Here is a 22,571-nt window from a genome sequence, read left to right on the forward strand (position 1 = left end):
AGAATGTATGGATTTGTTGACGGGTTACAACCTCATCTCTGTTTGCCCACCTTCATCACTAAGTCATCGACGGAGTTCTTCAGGATTTGAGAACAGATGAAAATTGGATGTGACCAAGTGGGGACTGTATGGATGGTGACTGATGACACTGAACGCAAGGAGTCGAATTGTTGCACATGCCTCAGCGCTCGTGTGCGGTATGGCATTGTCATGATAAAGAATAGGGTGCTACATGTATGGACAAACTCCTTGTATTCGAAACTCGATAACAGCACGCTGTTTCTCACTCACCGACACAGCTGCATTACAATTACCACGTTCAAGCTACAATTCGGAACACTCTAGCTGCAGAAGGCTGAAAATACGTAGATGTGAAGAACAAAGTTGTAGAATCTTAATAATGTTTGTTTCATTTAGAAAGCTTTCAGCGTTTTCAAATAAAAGATTCGAAGCAATACCTTCCATTACGCCTTCGTATTTTCGACGTTCATACTGTCCAGCTTGATTTTTGGAAAACAAATGTGACAGACAAACACTATGGAGACTGGTGTCGTGATTTCCAAAGCTGCGATCGCAATAAATAAATCAAATATATAGTTTTCACAGTCGTAAGCGGAAACTTTCATGTTTAAATCTAATTATTGTTGGGACGAGCGAGCTGCTCGCCAGCTGGGGGTTCCTTTAACCATGACACCTCTACTGCTGATATCACTTATAACAACGTTTTACAGGTATTTATTGTGTTTCTGATACCGCAAAGACAACAGAAAATCCACAAGGAAAAAGTCCAAAAGTCAAACAGTTCTCTTTACTTATCACTTAGATTGGAGGTTAACAATTAGAGCTATTAAGTGCATCGTAGGATTTCCGCATGATTTCCGTACACACTAAACCGTTGGTGATAACCCTGCAACGCTCTCCACCACCAGAACGGAAGCCGTTGAGCGCAATATTTCAATTATGCACGCTATTAAACCCCATCACTGTATACCACGTTGGTGACAAGGCAGCTCTTCCAGAATTTGGTGCCGGCCGGGCGTGACCACGTCAGTAATTCATAACGCTGTAACAAGACCTGTACTGCGCTGTGGTGTGCTGTGCTGTTCTCGCTACAGCGCCGGACCCTGGCACCGTACCTCAGCCAGATTTACGCGTCGCATTACTGCCTCGCAGGCAGCGCATAACGCTGACAGATGGGCGCGCGGCGCGGGTTAGCGATTCGTAATCGTCAGCCGAAGCACCTCGTGCTTCCCGGGGTTTGACAGCCCTGTTCCCGCAGCTTGATAACGCTGCTTTATACACCGAGACACGCTGAATGATACCCTCCACTGGATACAAAGGTCCTCCACGAAAATACACTGTCACCCTGTTTTCAGATTTTACTTCGTCTCATTTCATGTTGTGTTAAATCCCATGGGCTGTCAGTGTAACCGTAGACATGTGTCTTTCCCGTCATACTTCATTTCGTCACACTTCATGCATCCCGCCGTTCTCTTTAAATATTTAATATAGCATATATCCGTCTTTTGAAATGAGTTAAATACACTGAATTGAAATGAATGGATGGATGGATGGATATGAAATCAGTGTACATGGCATGACGTAAAATGATATCAAAGCAAAGCGTTCAGGTGTGCTGAACCTATAATGTAATGAATATGTAGTAAATTGAAAATCTTTGCCAGGGAGTCACTCTAATACTAAATTCATTGATCTTTCAACAGTAATTTTCTTTACAAGATTTTTACATTAAAAGTTTTGAGTCTAAGAGCAAGGCTTATCATTTTTTTATTTCCTCCACTCTGTTTCCTTAACCATTTAGTGATTGATGGAACACATGTGTCTCACTAATACAATACGAAGTTTTGAACCTTGGGACGTCTGTATCCCGTATCTGTTCAGTGCTAGAATGTAGCGTCATGCTTTCAGAAGGCTATGAGCGATCAGATGAAGCTGAGGGTGATAATAGTGTGTCTTTTTACGAAAATCAGATCAATTCACCGTCTTCTCCACTTCGAGAATGTCTGAAGTAAGTAACTGTGTTTGCATATACATCATAGACATTGTTTTGGAACATTCCTACATACCTCAATAATTCTGTTGTTCTGCGCATAATTTATATGTAGTGGGTCTTACATGCTCCAGAAAATTTCAAAGAATATAGAAAACATTGGTGTGTGATATGCCAAAGCCATATTCAAATGTTATGTTGAAAACATGTGTGTGGCATTTCATGTTTTTTATCGTCAGAAGAATAAATGTGTTTTGGGACTGATTTGTTCTACTTTTTTCCATAATCGCCAACCTGATAAAATCAATCTTAAATTAAATATTTAGTTCTGAAAATCCTAGATGCACATGTAAACATGGATCCAGTCAGATTCAGGGTTGCATGTGTCTCACTTCGCCTGTTTTTAAAATTTTTGTGGTGAAAGTGTATTATTTATCACAAAGGAAGGGAAATTTTTAACTCTTATTTTTGAAATATCTGCTAAATAAATTTTAATCATGAAACGGTTAAGATGTCTCCTGCCTCCTTGAGAACACCATTGTATTTATTTTGCGTCCAGCACGCTTTGGTCACTTTCTGCTGTGGATGTCGCAACACTGTCGTCGTAATTACCGACTATTATAGTATATCACCTTCACCTTTGATAATTCCACATTACCATTCAGACAGCAAATAACTTTGCTTTGTAGCAAAATTCTTTATTAACTAATAATATTAATATCGATTTGCATATCTGCTGGTTCCGTTATGGACAAAGTGAGGCTGAAGGGATAATAGGCTACGTCGAACAGAGGTGGCGACTGTAATAATTTTCTAATATATCTGTCGTCTGTAGTATTCACTAAATCGTCGCTGAGCGGCACAGAACTATATGGTTTGAAAATAAAGCTGTTTTCAAACTGTTAAATAATTCACTAACCTTTCCTCGTAAAGTCGAAAAACACTGTCCAGGCTGCAGGGTATAATAAAAATTATAATGTGTTATTCCAGTAAAATTAATTCCATCTCCTCCACAAAATTCAATAAATGCAAATCCAAAGTACCTACTTCATTAACTCTCCAGCTCCACAAAACATTTACTGATGGTACAGAATTTGTACATACATATGAGTGCACGAGCCCGTCAGATAATATTAAGTCCGCTCAGAATCATTCTAGTAACATAAATTTAAGGATTAAAATAAGAGACGCTTGGGAAAAAACAGGAACAGTTTGTGAACATTGCTCTGAGAGACGATGTCCTGCGTGCCATTACGGCTTGTGACAAGACGTACGGCGGTGCGGCCCGTCTTCAAGGAGGCACACGCTCTCTCCGTGGTCAGCCGTTGCATGGAAAGAGATAAATACAGCTTCTGTAGTCATATAACATACGCACATAAAAAAATGGAAGGTTATGGTTTACGTCCCATCTACTATAAGATCGTTAAGGACGGAGCGCAAGCTCTGAGTGGGCAAGGGGATCGACCGCATCATTTCAGTGAGACCATCCCGACATCCATCTTGAGCGACGTAGAGAAACTACGAAAAACCTAAAGCTGTAAAGCGAAAGGAGGGTTTGAACCGCCTTCCTCCAAAAACCAATTCCAGTGTCTTACAATGTGCCACCTCTCTCCCTTCGAGTACTTTCCAGAAGCATCTCTCGACGGGAACACTCGTTTGCTTCAAGTTAAAGCGGTTATACGCTAAGTAAAACCTTTTGTTAGTTTCTTTCAGTTTCTAACTGAACGGAATATCTCGAGAAATTATGCTTCAGAGCAACAAAATTCTGTCACTTGCTCGATTTTTTAGTTATCTAGTTGTATATTTCTAGTAGTTCTTTGGCAGCTCTTGCTAACTACTACTAGAAATGTGTAACTCGATGTTAATTTATTATTTAGTGGCTAATTTCAACGTGACACGTTACCTGAATACCAAACCAATCTACAAATTTACTTAACATTAAAATATAAAGAAGAGAAGAGTAAGGAGAGATATAGAGTTCCTGGCGAAAGAGGTACATGGTTGGCAATAATGCATATCAAGTGTCAGGTACATCTGCGCATCAGTGTTTTTCTTTTCAAGTTGTCGTATACACTGAAATACACTGAAGTTATATAATTCTTTCTTGGACGATTTATCGGTGACGGAAATTCACCCAAAATAGGAAGGGTCAACAAGAAATATCTTCCTTTATTTTTAACATTTGATACTTAATTCCTGTGCAACCGTAATTATCTTGAACATTATTGATGCAAAGGTCAACCCAAAGATCCGACAACTGACAGAAACATCCAGAAAGTGGTCTGTATGATTGTCAAGCACGTTACGCCACAGTCAAATCATAAGAATCTCTACAGAAAATTTCACACGATAAACGTAGTCCGTCACTGGTAGCTGAATGGTCAACGCAACGGAATGTCATGCCTAACGGCCCGGGTTCGATTCGTGGCTGGGTCGGAGATTTTCTCAGCTCAGGGACTGGGTGTTGTGTTGTTGTTATCATCATCATTTCATCTCATCGAGACCCAAGTCGCCGAAGTGGCGTCGACGCGAAAGACTTGCACCAGGCGAACGGTCTACCCGACGGGAGGCCCTAGCGGCACGGCATCTACCTACGAAAAACATATTATGAAAAAAATTTATTACATTACATTATTCGTATTCCATAGGAACCCATGTAGAAGGTTGTTTCGTATGTCGAAATAAGTTAAGTATGTTCATTCTATTTAAGTGGAATACAATGAAATCACCCCAGATTTTGAAATAATATTTTAATGCGGTATTAAAGTTAATTGCAGTACAATCTAAAACATTGCGTTTAAAGAGTTTCTATGAGATACTCTTCGATGTAATGCAAGGAGTTATCAAACAGAGTGTTCTTTAATTTGACTTTAAATTCCACCCAGAAGCCTCTTAACATTCACTAGAGAGTTATTCAACACATGTAATTCCTGTGTATCCGACTCCTTTCTACAATAATGTTATGTCCTTGAACTCTGCACGGGTTATTTTCGGTCCAAGTTTTATATCCATGCTTTCAAGGAGTTTTTAAGGCATGAGATACTTGTTGAAGTTCAAGATTTTTGCAGAGGTCTCTGCAAGCGATTCCCACATTTCTGTAGTATGAAAATACTGTCCCTGCAAGTTGAGGTTCCCTGAAAGTGTCTCCGCAACTCATTAGTAAATATAAATACAGAGTAAAAACCAATTTATTTATTTTTAAATGCTTAAAGTAGTAATCAGGCTTACATCAAACTTATATGAACTAAGGCACTTCATTAATTGTAGACAGATGATTCTCCAAACGAGGTTGTGATCTATCTGCAACAACAAAACCTTAACACTCTTTACTTGAAGACTCTTTCACTGCTTGAGCGTATTATTTACGCAGTTCATTGAGTTCAGTGAGACGTATTGAACTGTGTGTATTGAATCTTGTCATAATTATAATCCCTTTCTAGAATTATATGTTGTACTTTCAAATACGGCTTTAGTTGCCTTTTCGGGAAGTCGGGAAGTGTACTGGTACTAGTAGGTACTTCTAGGTTTCTATGACATGCAGAAAGGACAAAATATTCATCTTCTGAGAATGTAAACGGGGTATTATTTATATGCAACAAAAGAAACAGAGGATCAAATTTACAACCCTCGGTACACCATGTCTTTTGATTCTGACTATGAAAGGTGTCTGTACACACGACACTTTCGTTTCTTCCCTTTTATATATATATATATATATATATATATATATATATATACACTCCTGGAAATGGAAAATAGAACACATTGACACCGGTGTGTCAGACCCACCATACTTGCTCCGGACACTGCGAGAGAGCTGTACAAGCAATGATCACACGCACGGCACAGCGGACACACCAGGAACCGCGGTGTTGGCCGTCGAATGGCGCTAGCTGCGCAGCATTTGTGCACCGCCGCCGTCAGTGTCAGCCAGTTTGCCGTGGCATACGGAGCTCCATCGCAGTCTTTAACACTGGTAGCATGCCGCGACAGCGTGGACGTGAACCGCATGTGCAGTTGACGGACTTTGAGCGAGGGCGTATAGTGGGCATGCGGGAGGCCGGGTGGACGTACCGCCGAATTGCTCAACACGTGGGGCGTGAGGTCTCCACAGTACATCGATGTTGTCGCCAGTGGTCGGCGGAAGGTGCACGTGCCCGTCGACCTGGGACCGGACCGCAGCGACGCACGGATGCACGCCAAGACCGTAGGATCCTACGCAGTGCCGTAGGGGACCGCACCGCCACTTCCCAGCAAATTAGGGACACTGTTGCTCCTGAGGTATCGGCGAGGACCATTCGCAATCGTCTCCATGAAGCTGGGCTACGGTCCCGCTCACCGTTAGGCCGTCTTCCGCTCACGCCCCAACATCGTGCAGCCCGCCTCCAGTGGTGTCGCGACAGGCGTGAATGGAGGGACGAATGGAGACGTGTCGTCTTCAGCGATGAGAGTCGCTTCTGCCTTGGTGCCAATGATGGTCGTATGCGTGTTTGGCGCCGTGCAGGTGAGCGCCACAATCAGGACTGCATACGACCGAGGCACACAGGGCCAACACCCGGCATCATGGTGTGGGGAGCGATCTCCTACACTGGCCGTACACCACTGGTGGTCGTCGAGGGGACACTGAATAGTGCACGGTACATCCAAACCGTCATCGAACCCATCGTTCTACCATTCCTAGACCGGCAAGGGAACTTGCTGTTCCAACAGGACAATGCACGTCCGCATGTATCCCGTGCCACCCAACGTGCTCTAGAAGGTGTAAGTCAACTACCCTGGCCAGCAAGATCTCCGGATCTGTCCCCCATTGAGCATGTTTGGGACTGGATGAAGCGTCGTCTCACGCGGTCTGCACGTCCAGCACGAACGCTGGTCCAACTGAGGCGCCAGGTGGAAATGGCATGGCAAGCCGTTCCACAGGACTACATCCAGCATCTCTACGATCGTCTCCATGGGAGAATAGCAGCCTGCATTGCTGCGAAAGGTGGATATACACTGTACTAGTGCCGACATTGTGCATGCTCTGTTGCCTGTGTCTATGTGCCTGTGGTTCTGTCAGTGTGATCATGTGATGTATCTGACCCCAGGAATGTGTCAATAAAGTTTCCCCTTCCTGGGACAATGAATTCACGGTGTTCTTATTTCAATTTCCAGGAGTGTATATATATATATATATATATATATATATATATATATATATATATATATATATATATATATAGCAGAACGCGACATTATACTTTATATATACGTAGTAGACCCTTTGTCGATCACGTGAAGCTTCTACAGTTCCTCCTGTGGTTTTTCCATGAGACCTTCATTTTATCGGTCATGGCTTTCTTCCTTTCATCCGCCCACTTTGTAACGGTCTTTTTGGCTCCTGTCTCTGGCTGGGCATCCCACTTGTCTATTTTGTTTCTGTAAATGTTACGGTCTGCAGTGTCCTGAATGTTGAGTTGAGCATCAGTAAGGTCTCTTCGTACTTATTCGGCCCATGTCATACCTCTAAGGTTTTCAGTGGCTGTGATTATCTGGCGTGTGATTCTCATTCAGGGAATCTGTGTATGTGTCCATAGAATTTAAGATCTTTTTTTTTTTAATGTCAGTAGTAATATTTGAAATTTTCTCTGTAGTTTTTTTCGGTTTGCAGTCTATATGCAGCTTCAGGTTCTCGTTCGTTCTTCTTTTTGTAGGTTTTGTAGTAGCATCTTGTTATGGAGTGACAAGGTTTCTACTGTGTATAGCAACTCGGATTTAATAACAGTGCTGTAGTGCCTGGTTTCTGCATGCATGGATGTGTACTTTTTGTTGTAAAATTGGTATGTTCGACCGTGGGCAGTCTTTAGTTTCTGTGCTCGAGTTTCTTGAGATTTTTTTTTTCTAGTCCAGTGAGTTCCAAAATTTCCCCCAGGTATTTAAAATATGGAACCCTGTTTATCCGTTCATATTTTGTGGTGAGATTCTGTGTGTCTAAGAGTGTACATATAAACTGCGTTATCTCAAATGAAATTTGCAAACCAACTTTTCGGCGCATTCCTTGAGTATTTCTATTTGAATTAGTGCATTTTGTTCACTATCTGTCAAAATTGCAGGGTCATAGGCAAAGGCTGGACAGGTGACATTAGTTTTCCTTCCAACCTTCACTGGTTTCCATAGGCCACGTTTTCTAAGCTCACTCTCCCATTCCCTGATTACCTTGTCCAAAATGATATTGAGCACAATTGGAGACCAAATGGATCAAATGGCTCTGAGCACTGTGGGACTTAACTTCTGAGGTCATCAGTCCCCTAATTGGAGACAGTCCGGCTCCTTGTCTAACTCCAGTTCTGATCTCAAAACATTCCGAGATTTCTCCCATGAATTTTACTTTAGAGGTTGTGTTGGAGAGTGTCTGATCAATGAGCTTACTTTTTTTCTGGTCAAGTCCAAGTTCTATTAGATTATTGATAAGGTATTTACGATCAACTGAGTCATACGCCTTCTAGAAGTGGACAAATGTACATATGGTGGGCTTATGTCTAATATCTCTGTATTTTAACGTTGTTTTTAGATCAAAAATTTGCTCAGGGCAGGAACGTCCGGGTCGGAAACCCTCTTGATACTCCCTAATCTTGTGTTTAGTTTGTTCCCGTGTTCTCTGCAATAGGCATGAAGAGAAGATCTTGTAGGTGACTGGTAGTAATTAAATGTCTCGGTAATTGTTGACATCCGTTCTGTCGCATTTCTTGTGCAGGGGGTGGATAAGTGCACACTTCCCATCGTAAGGTAATTCTTCTATTGTCCGAATTTCTTTGATAATTTCCGTGAGCTCAAGTGATTTAGAGCCTAAATGTTTCTATAGTTCTGCTACTATGTTGTTATCACAAACCGCTTTGTTGTTTTGAGATGGTGGATGTGCTCGAGGATTTCTTCTTTTGAGGGTGTATTGAGTCTTGGTTGGTGTGTGCGGGTTCAATAACTGAGAATCTTATATATAAAATACTTAATGCGAGACATTATAATCACTTCGATTAAGCCCTAGAACCATGGCAGCTTCCCCTCTGCTTGAGAACTGACACAGTTTTATGTCTCTGGCGATTCAGTTTGCTTTCTACGGAAGGAAGCCGTTCGCTGGTTACAGAAAATGTGGTCCTGCTTGTTTGACAGAGTATTCGCTATTATTACCTTACATTCGAGTCTGTGTTCTGTTCCGGTTGGTCGAATGCCCGTTGGTGGAGTCATACTCGGAAAAAAGACGACTTTGACTTATTTTAAAATTTATAAAAATAGTCGGGTGAGATCATTTAAATTCACTTGCTATGATTTAGCTTGGTTATTGTGACGAGGCTAGATTGTCGCTGCTAAGTTGCGATCACTTCGCGGCTAGGAGTGGGGCCATGGGCTTGTGCGAATTAAAATAGAGGCTTATAGATTACTAGTACTTAGTCGAATGGAAGCAGATTATAGCGATATGAGTTATTTTTTACTTCGTCGTACTTTAAATTCAAATATGTTGCCCTCTCCTCAAGTAAAAAGTAGTTTTCACTTATTCAAGTACTAAGAGATGAGAAAACAATGTTTCTCTTGCCTATCGAAAATCTAAATCTTGTAGTTGTGGATCTGAGGATCTTTTCGGGGCTCTAAAGTTATTATCTTATGATCAGTTACAATATAATTGCTTATAAATCTGATTCACTCGTATTTTCTTCGAAATATATCCTGTCATTCTTTGTATTAAGTCAGTAGAGCGTGTCGCGTTGAATGGGTGTCATAGTGCTGAAACTTCCGGCATCGCTTTACGATGCAAAGTTACTCAAGGTGTATCTGAAATCAGACGCTAAACGCCGATCTCATAAGACACATATAATTAGTGAGTCATCTTTGCAATGCTATCAGTTTCCAGATACTGTTAGACCTAAGTCAGTGGGTGCTCCTTTGTTGATTTCTGTTTGTCATGCATTGTGCAACGTAATATCACTATTGCGATATTACGTAAGAATGTTAGTATATTTAGATGCTCACTCCCATGATTTAATTGCTTTTGTGTATCGGTTCGATGTTTACAGAACTGAGCAAACGTTCTTGCTGCACTGGTGGACTCTAGGAACAGAAAGCTAACACATGCTCAGTTCGGATTGTTACCATTGTGAATCAGCACTCACTGTGCAATATACAATATTAGCGATGTAAGCCCATTTCTTTTCGTTATGCTGAGTGTATGAAAGAGCGTGTGTGTATGACTATTTCTGATCAATTTCACGAGTTAGACAGCGATTCAAAATTGTTTCCGTGGCATAGATTTATAGATCTGCATAGCTTGAAGGTTTATTTATTTACTCGTGTCTAGAACATAGCATATATAGCCGATAGACGGCGATTTACAACAGTATAAGTACATGATTAATTCCATATGACATCAGTTTACAAACAATATAAGTGCGTGATTAAATTCCATATGACATCCCAAATTCCGCCGTTTGAACTGCTGTATGATTGGCGATAACCAGATCGTCCGACGGGCATGGGGCTGGGAGGTTATTACAGTTGAACAGGTGTTGATGATCTTCCTGTTCGCCACATTAGCATAGTTTATCTCCTGGAGAGGAACCACATTTCTTCAAATCGACCATGCATCGAGATACACCAGTTCTCAGCCTGTTGAGGACCTTCCATGTTTTATATGGGAGGTGACGTCCTTTTGCAAGTTCTTCTTTAGGGTTGTTCCAGTACCTCTCTGATGGTGATTGATCTTAATCTTGGATGTTGCTATTCACATCCGAAAAAGGGATGTCTTGGATCTGTCTCCTGTTTCCGCTTCTCTTTTTATGCTGCTGTTCGTATTGAAGGTATGAGTGATTTATTACGTCTACTTTTAGAGTTGTCTCTACCTTTTTGTATCACACACGCGGCTTTAACCGTCTATTGCTATGTGATCGTCATGGGACCGGTGCACTATGTTTCCGGTCACTCAGATAAGAAAAAACATGTCGTAATCTACGGTTCCATAATATTTTATATTTTCATGTGGATATCATGGTTTACAGTGTCAAAGCTGTTAGCCAAGCCAGAAAACATTCCCAGTGGTAATAATTTCTGGTTTCTTGATTCTAGTGATGATAAATGTACATCGTTGAGTCCATTAACGTGACATGTACGTGCAACACACACACACAGCAGATAGCATCACTAATAGTGGAGGGTATGTAAAACGAGTCGGGGGGGGGGGGGCTGACAACAGTGCAGTCGTTGTCATAATGCGGAAACTGAGCGATTTATCTGATCATTGGCTTTTGGGGCAAAGGTGGAAGAATTTCCAAAATGGCTAAATTCGTAATCTATTTGCGAAGTACCGTGGTTGAAGTACACCGTAAGTGGAAAAATGGTACTTTGCAAATAGAACGCTGAGGCAAGTGTGGTGCATCATGATCCATAAATGACATGGGTAAACAATGGGTGCGGAGATGTGTACTGGCGAACAGACGTACTACTGCGGAGCAAGTGACTGCCCAGATGAACCAAGGGACTACCAACAGTGTCTTCTCATCGACTGTTCAGCGAACATTGCTTGGTACGTGCCTTACAGTAGGCGCCAAATTCATGCACTCGTGCTGGCAGCATTGATGATGAAGGCTGTAATTCGCACGCCAGTACCACAACTTGACGCCCAATGCGTGGTGAGAGGTGGCTCTTTCAGATGAATCACGTTTTATGGTCCATTGGACAGAGGGACATTGGTGTGTAAAGTCCTCTAACAATCTTCTGAAGTGTCCAGGGCAGAGGAGGGAGTGTTATGGTCTTTGGAATTTTTCTGTGATCTTCTGTGAGTGATTTAGTTACTCTGGAAGGCACAATGGATCAATGCAAGTATTCTTCTATCCTTGCAAGCCATGTACACCCATACATGCAGTTTGTTTTCCCTCGGCATGATGGCATCTGCCCGCAGGAAAATGCTTGTCACACACCATGCAGTGTACTTCGAAATGCAGTAGGCTGGTATTACTACACTCCCCTGGCCACCAAACTCACTGGATTTAGACTCGATCGAGAATCTGTGGGACTGTCGATCAGATTATTCGCGCCAAGGATCATCAGCCAAGCAACGTAGCACAGCTGGCCACGGTGCCAGTCTGCATGGCTCCACACCCTTGTCAGACCTTCCGCCTCACAGACTCTCTTTCTGCATGTCTCACACTGCAAAAGGTGGTTATTCAGGCTTTCAACAGGTGGTCGCATTAATGTGAAAGCTGAATGTAGTTTGTTCATTTGGCATTTTGCTACTGAGAAATTTTTCCTGTACTTAGTGCTATCACTGAACACAGGATGAGAAAACAAGACTTGGAATGGAAGGCCCACCACTGTCATCATTTGTAATTTACAAATACATATTTATTTTTAATAAATATAATATTTTAACAAAGTGCATGAACAATACGTGCCAATTTAAATATCCTCTGGAATTCACCACTTAAGATTAAACAATATTTAAATCAACGGCACTATAATGGAATTTAAAAAAATTGATAATTAAAAAAAAGTATCAAACCATCTCAGTTAACTTTACAGTTAATACTTAATTACAGTTAAACAAATGATTTCTGTAAAACATAATCTCCAAGCCATCAACAGAGAGTCTTGGCACTGAGGTAGGTAGACGCAAAAGGCATTAACAAGCGATTTAAATTAGGACAAGTGGGACAACAGGCAAAATTTCTTCAAAAATTAAACATTATTTGCATGACACAAGGTGACGTTATGTTAAAACATTAATTACTAAAAAATTAGAACTTTAAAAATAACATTCAGATCAAGGGAAAATTTTGTATGCAAGACACTCCCATAAGAAATTTACACATTAAGGCTCAGTAGCAATCAGATTGAAATAAGTACAGCTTATTGAATTTAACGCTCACAACAAGCCGAAAACATGACGTCTAGATGTACAGGCAGGCGTTAAACCAATGATCTTTTGGGCGGGAAAGAGAAAGGCTGATAAAACTCAGCTCAATCTGTAGACAGCCGACATAAACAAGCTTACGCACCACGGTGCGGCGCCGCCCCGGATATACTGCCGTGGCCGTTAGATGGGCAGTCGGCTAGGGAGGCGTGGAGAGGCGGCAGTGGCGTGGGATCGCTCACAACGCTGTAGGGGAAATGCCGTTCTAAACTGAAGCCTACGCGCGCATTTTTTGGTAAATATTAAGCGGGGCCACTCACACCCACACTTGCTTGGTGACCATTCAAAAAGATGTGTCACCCCTTCTTTGATTAGTATCTAAACAGAATTCCGCCGAAATGCAGCGATTTATTTTCGCCTAGTTTGTTAACCATTTGTAACTTTCAGAGAGGAGTCACGACTGGGCAATTTTGAGTAAAATCTAAACATTTATCTTGTTGCCATGTTAAACTCAGCGGAGTTTACACAGTCTCACCTCGCTAACATGTTGTGCTGCCGTAATTGCCGGAGAATTCTAAAACAGTGCTTTATTAAGCTTATTTAGTTGCGAACTGAGGAAAGTAGAGTCAGCATCGTATGAAAAAGGACATCCTCGGTACAAAATAAACGTGTAATGACTTAGCTTATGTCATTCCTAAAATTTATTTAATTCACGAAAAACTGAATGAGATGTTACATTTTAAACTCTATGTTTAGAGAAAACTGAAATTTTATAGTTAATTATCTCAATTTTTACCTCAGTTTTTAACAGATTTGCAAAAAATCTAGAGTTTCATACCCCTGTGCAAAATTCATCGAAGCCACAAATCCAGCCAATAGTAAATGAAAAAATTACGAAATTTCACATTTAAAAAAATTATTTTGTTATGTTTTTGAACTTCCACTGCTATGACTGTGAGTCCTGAATCCGTCCTGGTCATGCTGACAAAGTTTTATGAATTTATTTGTAAAAAGTGTGGACAGTGGAAATTAAAATGTCCTGTGGTGTCTCTCCTGCTTCAAGCAGGCCCGCTTGACGTCCTGTCACCCCCCCCCCCCTCCGCCCACCCCCTTAAATGTAAGGCCGTTTAGGTCATCAGTGTCTTGAAGGATGCATAACCCTTACCGCTCTAACTGATGGCATTTAGCATAAACTTTCACCTCCAAGAAATACATCAAAGTCTTAAGCTCGCTGAGTAGGATCTAAAACAACTCAAACACATGTTAACAATGGCCTCTAAAATCATTTTAAGGAAGACACATATCTCTATAAAATAATAAATGAGATGCAACAAATTTTAAAACTATCGCTAACTACTAATTAATCTTCCAATTTTACGCCACAGCTTGATCTATAAAACCTTATAATTCCCAAAATCGCGTATCGAAAACTAAATATACACCAGTTCACTGTGAATAAACCGCATGGTAACTGTTCTATCACATTTAACTGCAACAAATGCGAGATAGCAATGCAAGGCAGCAACCGAGTGAGCAAATAGGGGGTAAACAATAACGACCGTTGCACAAGAAGTGCTGTCCAGGCCAAACATTTAAGACTTCAGTCAACAAACGGACGACCAAATCCGCAATTACGGCAATCCAATATAAACGGAGACGATTCCCACCACCAATAACGGCCACGATTCCTCCACGTCACACACTGGCTTTCTCGGCCCGCAGGACTTGTCTTTCAAAGAGCTAAACGTCGCCCGGCATCGTCGTTCTCTGGGACTCGGCTCTTACTAACTCTCGTCGGGCGCGCAGGGCCCTTTTTCTTCACGTCGTGGCAGCAACGATAAAGTCCAGAGACACTACGCTACAATCACACCACCTATCGAGATGCCAGTTAAATTAGCAAATAAACGAGCCAAAGATTCGACTCTGTACATGGCAACATTCCACATTTTTACAATTAGAAAAGGCTTCCTAATACTTAAACTCAAAAACCGTCATAAATAACTACTCTTTGTTTGAACGGCTTTTCTTGCTCATTGCCAGTTACATTTTACATCCACTCTACTTCCTCCAACGTAAGCTATTTTTCTGACCGAGTAGAAACTAGTCTACTATTTTCAGTGTCTCACTTCCTAATCCATATCCCTGAGCGTCACCTTATTCACTTCGACTGCATTCCATTACTCGTTCTTCACTTTTGTTGATAGTCACTTCATAATCTCTTTTCAAGCTACAAACCATTTCGAACAACTTCTCTTCCACATTCTTTGTTGTATCTTGCAGATTTGCGATGTGTCATCGGCAGACCTCAAATATTAAATTTCTTTTCCCAGAACTTTTAATTTCATTTACAGATTTATCCCTCGATTCCTTTATTTCTTGCTCAGTGTACAGTCTAAATAACAAGGGGGACAGGCTACAACTCACTTTCACTCCATACTTAACTACTGCTCCCTTCCATTCACTTTGACTCTTACAACGGCAGCCAGGGTTTTATACAAGTTGTAGATAAACTTCCTCTCCCTGTATTTCATCACTGCCACCTTCAAACAGTGTGTTCCACTCAACACTGTAAATAGCTTTCTCTAAAACTATAAATGCTGTACACTTCTTCAGTATATCTTTTAAGCTACGTTGCAAGGTCAAGATTGCTCCACGTGTTCCCTAGATTTCTTCGGAACTCAGGCTGATTTTCCCCGAGGTCGACTTTATCATTTATACCAGTTCTCTGTAAATAATTCGTGTTTGGGTTTGGTTGGTTGGTTGTTTTGGGAGAAGAGACCAAACAGCGAGGTCATCGGTCTCATCGGATTAGGGAAGGATGGCGAAGGAAGTCGGCCGTGCTCTTTCAAAGGAACCATCCCGGCATTTGCCTGGAGTGATTTAGGGAAAACACGGAAAACCTAAATCAGGATGGTCGGACGCGGAATTGAACCGTCGTCCTCGCAAATGCGAGTCCAGTGTTCTAACCACTACGCCACCTCACTCGGTAATTCGTGTAAATATTTTGCACCCATGACTTATTAAACTCACAATTCGATAATATTCACGTCTATCAATTTCTCCCGTCATTGGAACTGAAATTATTACATTGTCTTTGAAGTCTGAGGTTATCTCACTTCTAGCATATGTCTTGCATAACAGGTAGAATAACCTTGTCATTGTATGTTCCCCGAAATATCTCTACAATTACTAATAAATTTTGTCTAATTGATGTGCTTTCTTTCGACTCTCTCAGAGATCTCTTTAAATTACTAGTGCAGTGTCATCATGCTCCTCTTCATCTACTTCCTCTCTCCCTCAAGAAAGATAGGACAGTGAAAGCTATTACAGAATGAAATTAAAATAATTCCGAATTTTCGATCAACGTTTTCAAAGACTGCAGTTCAAAACAAGTTCATGGTTTTTAGAAAATAAACTAACTTTAAATCACAGTAAGACTCAGTTTTTGCAGTTTCTACAGCAGACTGTCTTGGAAAGCCCATTTTCAGCACCTTCTTTAAAGACTTAATGCTGTAGTTTTCACAATCAGAACAGTATATGAAGTACGTGGTAGTTCGACACATAAAGTAGTCTTATTTTCATTCTCTTATGGCCGGCCGGAGTGGCCGAGCGGTTAAAGGCGCTGCAGTCTGGAACCGCACGACCGCTACGGTCGCAGGTTCGAATCCTGCCTCGGGCATGGATGTGTGTGATGTCCTTAGGTTAGTTAGGTTTAAGTAGTTCTAAGTTCTAGGGGACTTATGACCACAGCAGTTGAGTCCCATAGTGCTCAGAGCCATTTGAACCATTCTCTTATGACGTGTGGTATGCTTTGAGTTAACTCTTCCCATTCTTGAAGGGTATTTTTGGCTCAAAGATTAGCTTCTCTCTCTCTCTCTCTCTCTCTCTCTCTCTCTCTATATATATATATATATATATATATTCTTCACAGTCGTTTCTTGTTAACAATATCAGTTTATACCCAAGAATTAGCAGCTTTCGCTTAGTTAATACTAGGCAGAAATCGAATCTGCATTTGTATCGCTCTTCCTTCACTGCTGTGCGGAAAGGCGTGCAGTACACTGCTGTATTCATTTTGAGTAAACTACCACAACTATTCAAAAATCTTAGCACTAATCCATGCGCTTTCAAGTCCAAACTGGAGAGTTTCTTAATGTGTTACTACCCATATTCTGTTGTGGAGTTCCTTGAAAAATTAAGCTGGTTCCTGTGTTATACCGGGTGGTTATAATTAAACTTTCCCTATTTAACACGTTATTACACGGAAACTAATTTCCGTACGAGTGCCGAACTTGGTAGCATTAATTTCAAAAGTATGGGGTGCATGATTTCCATGCGTCACAGCGCCATCGACCAGTTCCAACTATGGCAACCAGGTGCCGTGATTAGTCATGATGACTCATAGTCTCTCACACTTGACCAGTCGCAGTGCACTTGTTGACGTGTCAACATGAACTTGGACAAAAGGAGAAGCTCTGTTATAAGCTCAATTATGAAGCTCTGTTATAAAAACAACAGTAATACTTCAGCGGTACTTCGAAAATATCGCCGGATGAAAGGATTACTGAAGGTTCCTCTGTCTCCGCCTGCTGTGCGGAGCATGACGAAGAAGTTCAAATAACCGGGGGTCACTCCGGGAAGAGGCTGAGGACCGGTTGCACCACATGTGGTTGATGAAATCGCTGTTGATATGACAAACAACACTGCGGACAATTCCCGATCGTCAGGCAGTGCGCGTGCTGTGCCACGACAGTTGAACATCCCACAATCCACTATACGGAAGGTACTTCGAACCACTCTCAAATGGTATCCGTACAAGATTAATATCGTACAGCTGCTTGTACCACCGTACACACAACGACGTGTTGACTTCTCTCTCCACTTTTTCGGAAGGACTGAAGTTGACGAGCGCTGGCCCTGGACCATCCTGCGGACAGACGAAGCTCATTTTTCTCTGACGGGTGAGGTGAGCACACACATTTGTCGGGTGTGGGGATCATTACCTCCAGTGACTGTACAAAGTTCCTCTGTATGGTGGATGTGTCACCATATGTTGTGGCCTCGTGACTACGTTCATCATTGGCCCATTCTTTTTTGAACAGGTTGGTCCTCAAGGACCAAAGATTTAGAGTGTAGCTCGCCAACGTTACTGCGATATGCTTCGCCAGCATGTCACACCCGTCCTACAGGAGAGAGAGGCGCGGTGAACTCAACAGTTTTCATCCAAGACAGGGTCCACCGCCCATCGCTCGTCAAATTCAACTGCTTCTCCGAAAAATATTTGGAAACGATCGAATTATCAGTCGATCGTTTCCAAATGATTGGCCGGTTCGAACAACTGATCTCACTCCCTTTGATTTCTGGTTATGGGGCTACCTGAAGGACAGGGTTTACCACAGGATCATTCACACATGTGCTGATGTGAAGCGCAGCATATCAAGAGAGGTAGCCAGTATATCTACGGACAAGCTTCTTTCTGCTATGCAGAATGCAATCCTGCGCTTTCAAACTCTTCTGGACACTGATGGGCGCCATATTGTGCCCCTTTTGTAGCAGTAAGGGTACCGGTATGTAATGGTATGATGTACCGTAGCAGCACATTAAAAGTGTTTCAACGGAATTGATTATTTCTCTTCCCCGTGTCCTTGACTTTAAGGCTACAAAGTCTGGCACTCGTGCAGTGATTAGTTTCCGTGTTATAAAGTGTTAAATCGGGAAAGTTTAATTATAACCACATGGTAGCGTTGATTGCGTTTACATAAACTTATGGCCTGTCGTTTTTTATTAATAAAATTTTTATTTTTTTTCATTATTAACTTCCTGTTGTAATTTCATGTACTCACACGATTCATGACGTTGGAGTTTTGCTCCTCTCTTTGGTCCTACGGAACTAGACGTGTAAAATAAATAAAATAACAAGCCTCGTTCGTCGACAGGCGTACCTGAGTGTGGAGTACAACCTGCTGACGAGCCTGGACCGCAGCTCGTTCGCGGAAGTGCCCTCTCTGCGGTACCTGCTGCTGTGCGGCAACAGGCTGGAGTACGTGGCGGGCGACACATTCGCTGACCTGCCGCTGCTCAGGGAGCTGCACCTCTGCGAGAACAGCCTGGTGCAGCTGGAGCCCGGGCTGTTCTCGCCCCTGCCGCAGCTCACCATCCTCTGGCTGGGATCCAACAGTCTCGTCGACCTGCCGCTAGACGCCTTCGTAAACGGGTAAGCCACAATAACTATGAGCGTCCTAGGCGTGCTCTTCGTAGCTGTAGCGCGAGAAAGAACCAACACATTGTTTTGAAATTCAGATAACTTCACTCAGTTGGAAGCAAAATAACATGCATTCGTTCATACATAAGCACACTGGACAAAAAATTGTCACCAAGAAAGATATCACGGTCATGTTGCATAATATCACGTTGAGCTTTCACAATGATCCTGCGTACCGAGCGAGGTGGTGTAATGGAAAATGAAATGCCATAGGGCTAGGGCCTCCCGTCGGGTAGACCCTTCGTATGGTGCAAGTATTTCGAGTTGACGCCACTTCGGCGACTTGCGTGTCGATGGGGATGAAACGATTATGACACAACACCCAGTCCCTGAGCGGAGTAAAGGTCGGGACACACACGTCCGGGCCGTGTCAGGGCCGAGACACGTCCGAGTATCGGCCGTCACCCGGACAACGAAATACAAAATTAAAACAAATGTAGCGGGCCCCACTTGACCGGGCCGTGCACGGGGAACGTCAACGGGCCGGGGCCGGGCCGGGCGGGATTCGCCGTGTTTAATTTTTCACGTGACGGGCAAGGCCTGACGGTAGAATTGTCTTGTGAGCTGTGCAACTGCGCAAGACTGTTCTGTGTACAAAACGGATGTGGAACGGCTAATAGAAGAAGTTCATAAGTTTCCTGTTCTTTATGATCAGGGAAGTGAAAACTACAGGAATATCGAGTACAAAGATAGAGTTTTTCATCAAGCTAAAACACGATTTTTTCAATTGTACAAGACTTTGAACTGAAGCAACTCATGAATGACGTATCAGTCCATCAATTCACTCCAGCAAAATCTGTTTCAACACCATATCCTTCACCTGTGGAAAACGAGTCAACAGAACCTACACAGCAGCTTTTGAATCTGCGAAGGGATTCCCACAATTCGTATATAAATAACCAAAGCGATCAACCTCCAAGTTTCCCTGCATCCTCATCAGCTTCAGAAACTAATTCACTGAAGGTCCTCATTTGTTTTTCTTAGGGTAGTAGAAATTTATCTGTATTATTTACTAACTTATGTATTTATCTTTCAATTGGCTCAAATGGCTCTGAGCACTATGGGACTTAACATCTGTGGTCATCAGTCCCCTAGAAACCTAACTAACCTAGGGACATCACACACATCCATGCCCGAGGCAGGATTCGAACCTGCGACCGTAGCGGTCACGCGGTTCCAGACTGAAGCGCCTATAACCGCACGGCCACACCGGCCGGCCTATTTTTCAATTACTAAAGTAATAAAATAAAAATGGTGTCCTTAAAACTTCATATTTATTTGTGTTCTGTGTACTTTTCTTTAACCTACGTTAAAAAAAAACAGCCAGTCGTTCCTTGGGTGAAACTGATACTCTCCAGAAAGTGTCGTATTTTCTCAGTCTTGGTTCTAGTTTCTTTAAAAGTTCACAGAAGGTGTACTGCGTCATCCTAAAATATTCATAAAACTTAGTCTCATCATCTATGAGATGATAAAATAATGTTCGAAACTCTGCCTGTACTGGTCTTGTTTTCCAGGTACTGTGGATCCACAATTTTGTTCTTCCTGTTTGCTTTCGTTCTTTTTCCTCTTCGTCTAAAGCAAGTGCTGTAAGTCCTAATTCACTATTACGAAAATTAGTGAACATGTTTTACAGCTTTCAGAAACAGAAACAGATCACCGCGTCCGAGTCACTACAAGGAACAACAAAGACACGGACGTGCCCCGGTCATGTGTGGCCCCTGCAGGAACGGACCGGAGCACGGCCGTCATTCGTCCGACGCTCGGCCCTGACAAGGCCCGGACGTGTGTGTCCCGACCTTAAATCTCCGACCCAGCCGGGAATCCAACCCGGGGCGTTAGCTATGACATTCCGTAGCGCTGACCACTCAGCTGCCAGGAGCGGACGGCGTAGTTGTTAACACAGCGGACTCATATTAGGGAGGATAACGGATGAAACCGGCATCAGGCCATACAGATTTAAGTTTTCTGCACTTTCTCTAAATGATTCCAGGCAAATGGCGGGATGGTTCATGTGAAAGAGCACCGCCGATTTCCTTCCACATCCTTGTCACAAACCGAGCTCGTGTTCCGTCTCTAGTGACCTCGCTGTCTACGGATGTTGAATCCAATATTATTTCCTTCCTTACTTCGGTTCTGTGTGAAATATAGTCATCAATTTTCTTCGGATATGCTATATTCAGCTGAAATCCGTTGATGATTCGAGCCCGTAGCGTCACCAAACTGCGGGGATGTTGACTGTTACGTTTCGCTCGCTGTTGCAGAGAGTGCCAGACAGTTTCTATGTGAAATGCTACTTCTCAGATTCCTACTTAATCAAAATAAAACACGCGAAAGGATTGAGCCGTGGTTTTAAGAACACATCATTCACCATTTGCCAAACTTTATTACAACTAAACAAGCACTGTATATACACTAAGAGACATAATTTCTGATATCAGCAACATTCACTTTAACAGCAGTTATAAAGCGAACAACAGTTTGGATACCAACAACAGTTCTAAAATGAAACAGGGCCTTTTATTAAATTATAATTTCTTATAGATAAGCTCATAAACTGGAAATCTTTAATGTAAATCCACGACCAAATGTTATAATCGTTTAAACTTCAGACTGTATATATTTTAACAAAGGGCACAGATTGCGAAAACGTTCACCGACTTAAAGAAGTTAAATACAATTTTCCATTACTTTTGACAAGAACGTTACAAACTAACCCCACTGGGCGGACTCAGTATTTAAACAACAATGAAGCTAAGGATCAACGACCTGAACTAAAAATTAGAAAAAAAACCATCAACTGTCAGGGCTAGATGCTGCCTCTATATCTCCAGCGAGAGAAAAATTTCGGCGCCGTAGCTAACCTTAGAATTCAATGAGTGAAGAAACCAATTCCATGTTTGGCGATGTGGCCTTTCCTCTCTTTTTTCCTTGCGTTGAAAAAAAAGTCGTTCAGTATCAAGGAAATCTACCCCGTGCAAGATCGGTCACGTTTACCAACATACCGCCAGAATGGTAAGTACTTTAAGCAAGAGGTTTAAGCCATTCAATGCAGATTATATGTCTTTCCTCTTACAAAAGAGACTTGTAGCACCGAACACAATAAATAGAACCCAACAGTGCGATGACCTGACAAAATAAGGATTAACTAAAAACAAGCTAAAATTGTTAAGGCTTTCGTGGCCACTTGTTGACAAACTGCCTATTGGCTTCCGTCTCGGGTTCTTCGGCCGACGTTCATCTAACGATTTTTCTGACGTTTCGCCAGCACGAGTGGCTGGCATTGTCAAAGCTTCACCCTCCATTGCCGGTGGTGAACTGGAGGCGAGCTCGCGGCCGCAGACTATATGTACCTGGCGCGCCAACGTCCGAGGGCTTCTCCGCGGTCATTTCCGGTGCGGTTCTCCTCTTGCTACCTGCGACGGTCG

General features: G+C 42.3%; 1 protein-coding gene across 1 annotated transcript in view; it reads left to right on the forward strand.

Moving 5' to 3' along the window:
* Positions 1 to 22,571, forward strand: part of LOC124607370 (carboxypeptidase N subunit 2-like) — a 68,872-nt gene that overhangs the window by 38,147 nt on the left and 8,154 nt on the right. Inside the window, exon 4 of the mRNA XM_047139683.1 lies at positions 18,821 to 19,098. Within this exon, the coding sequence (XP_046995639.1) occupies positions 18,821 to 19,098 (278 nt within the window). The remainder of the gene's footprint in view (positions 1 to 18,820; positions 19,099 to 22,571) is intronic.

Source organism: Schistocerca americana, chromosome 3, assembly GCF_021461395.2.
Source record: "Schistocerca americana isolate TAMUIC-IGC-003095 chromosome 3, iqSchAmer2.1, whole genome shotgun sequence".
Taxonomy (NCBI): domain Eukaryota; kingdom Metazoa; phylum Arthropoda; class Insecta; order Orthoptera; family Acrididae; genus Schistocerca; species Schistocerca americana.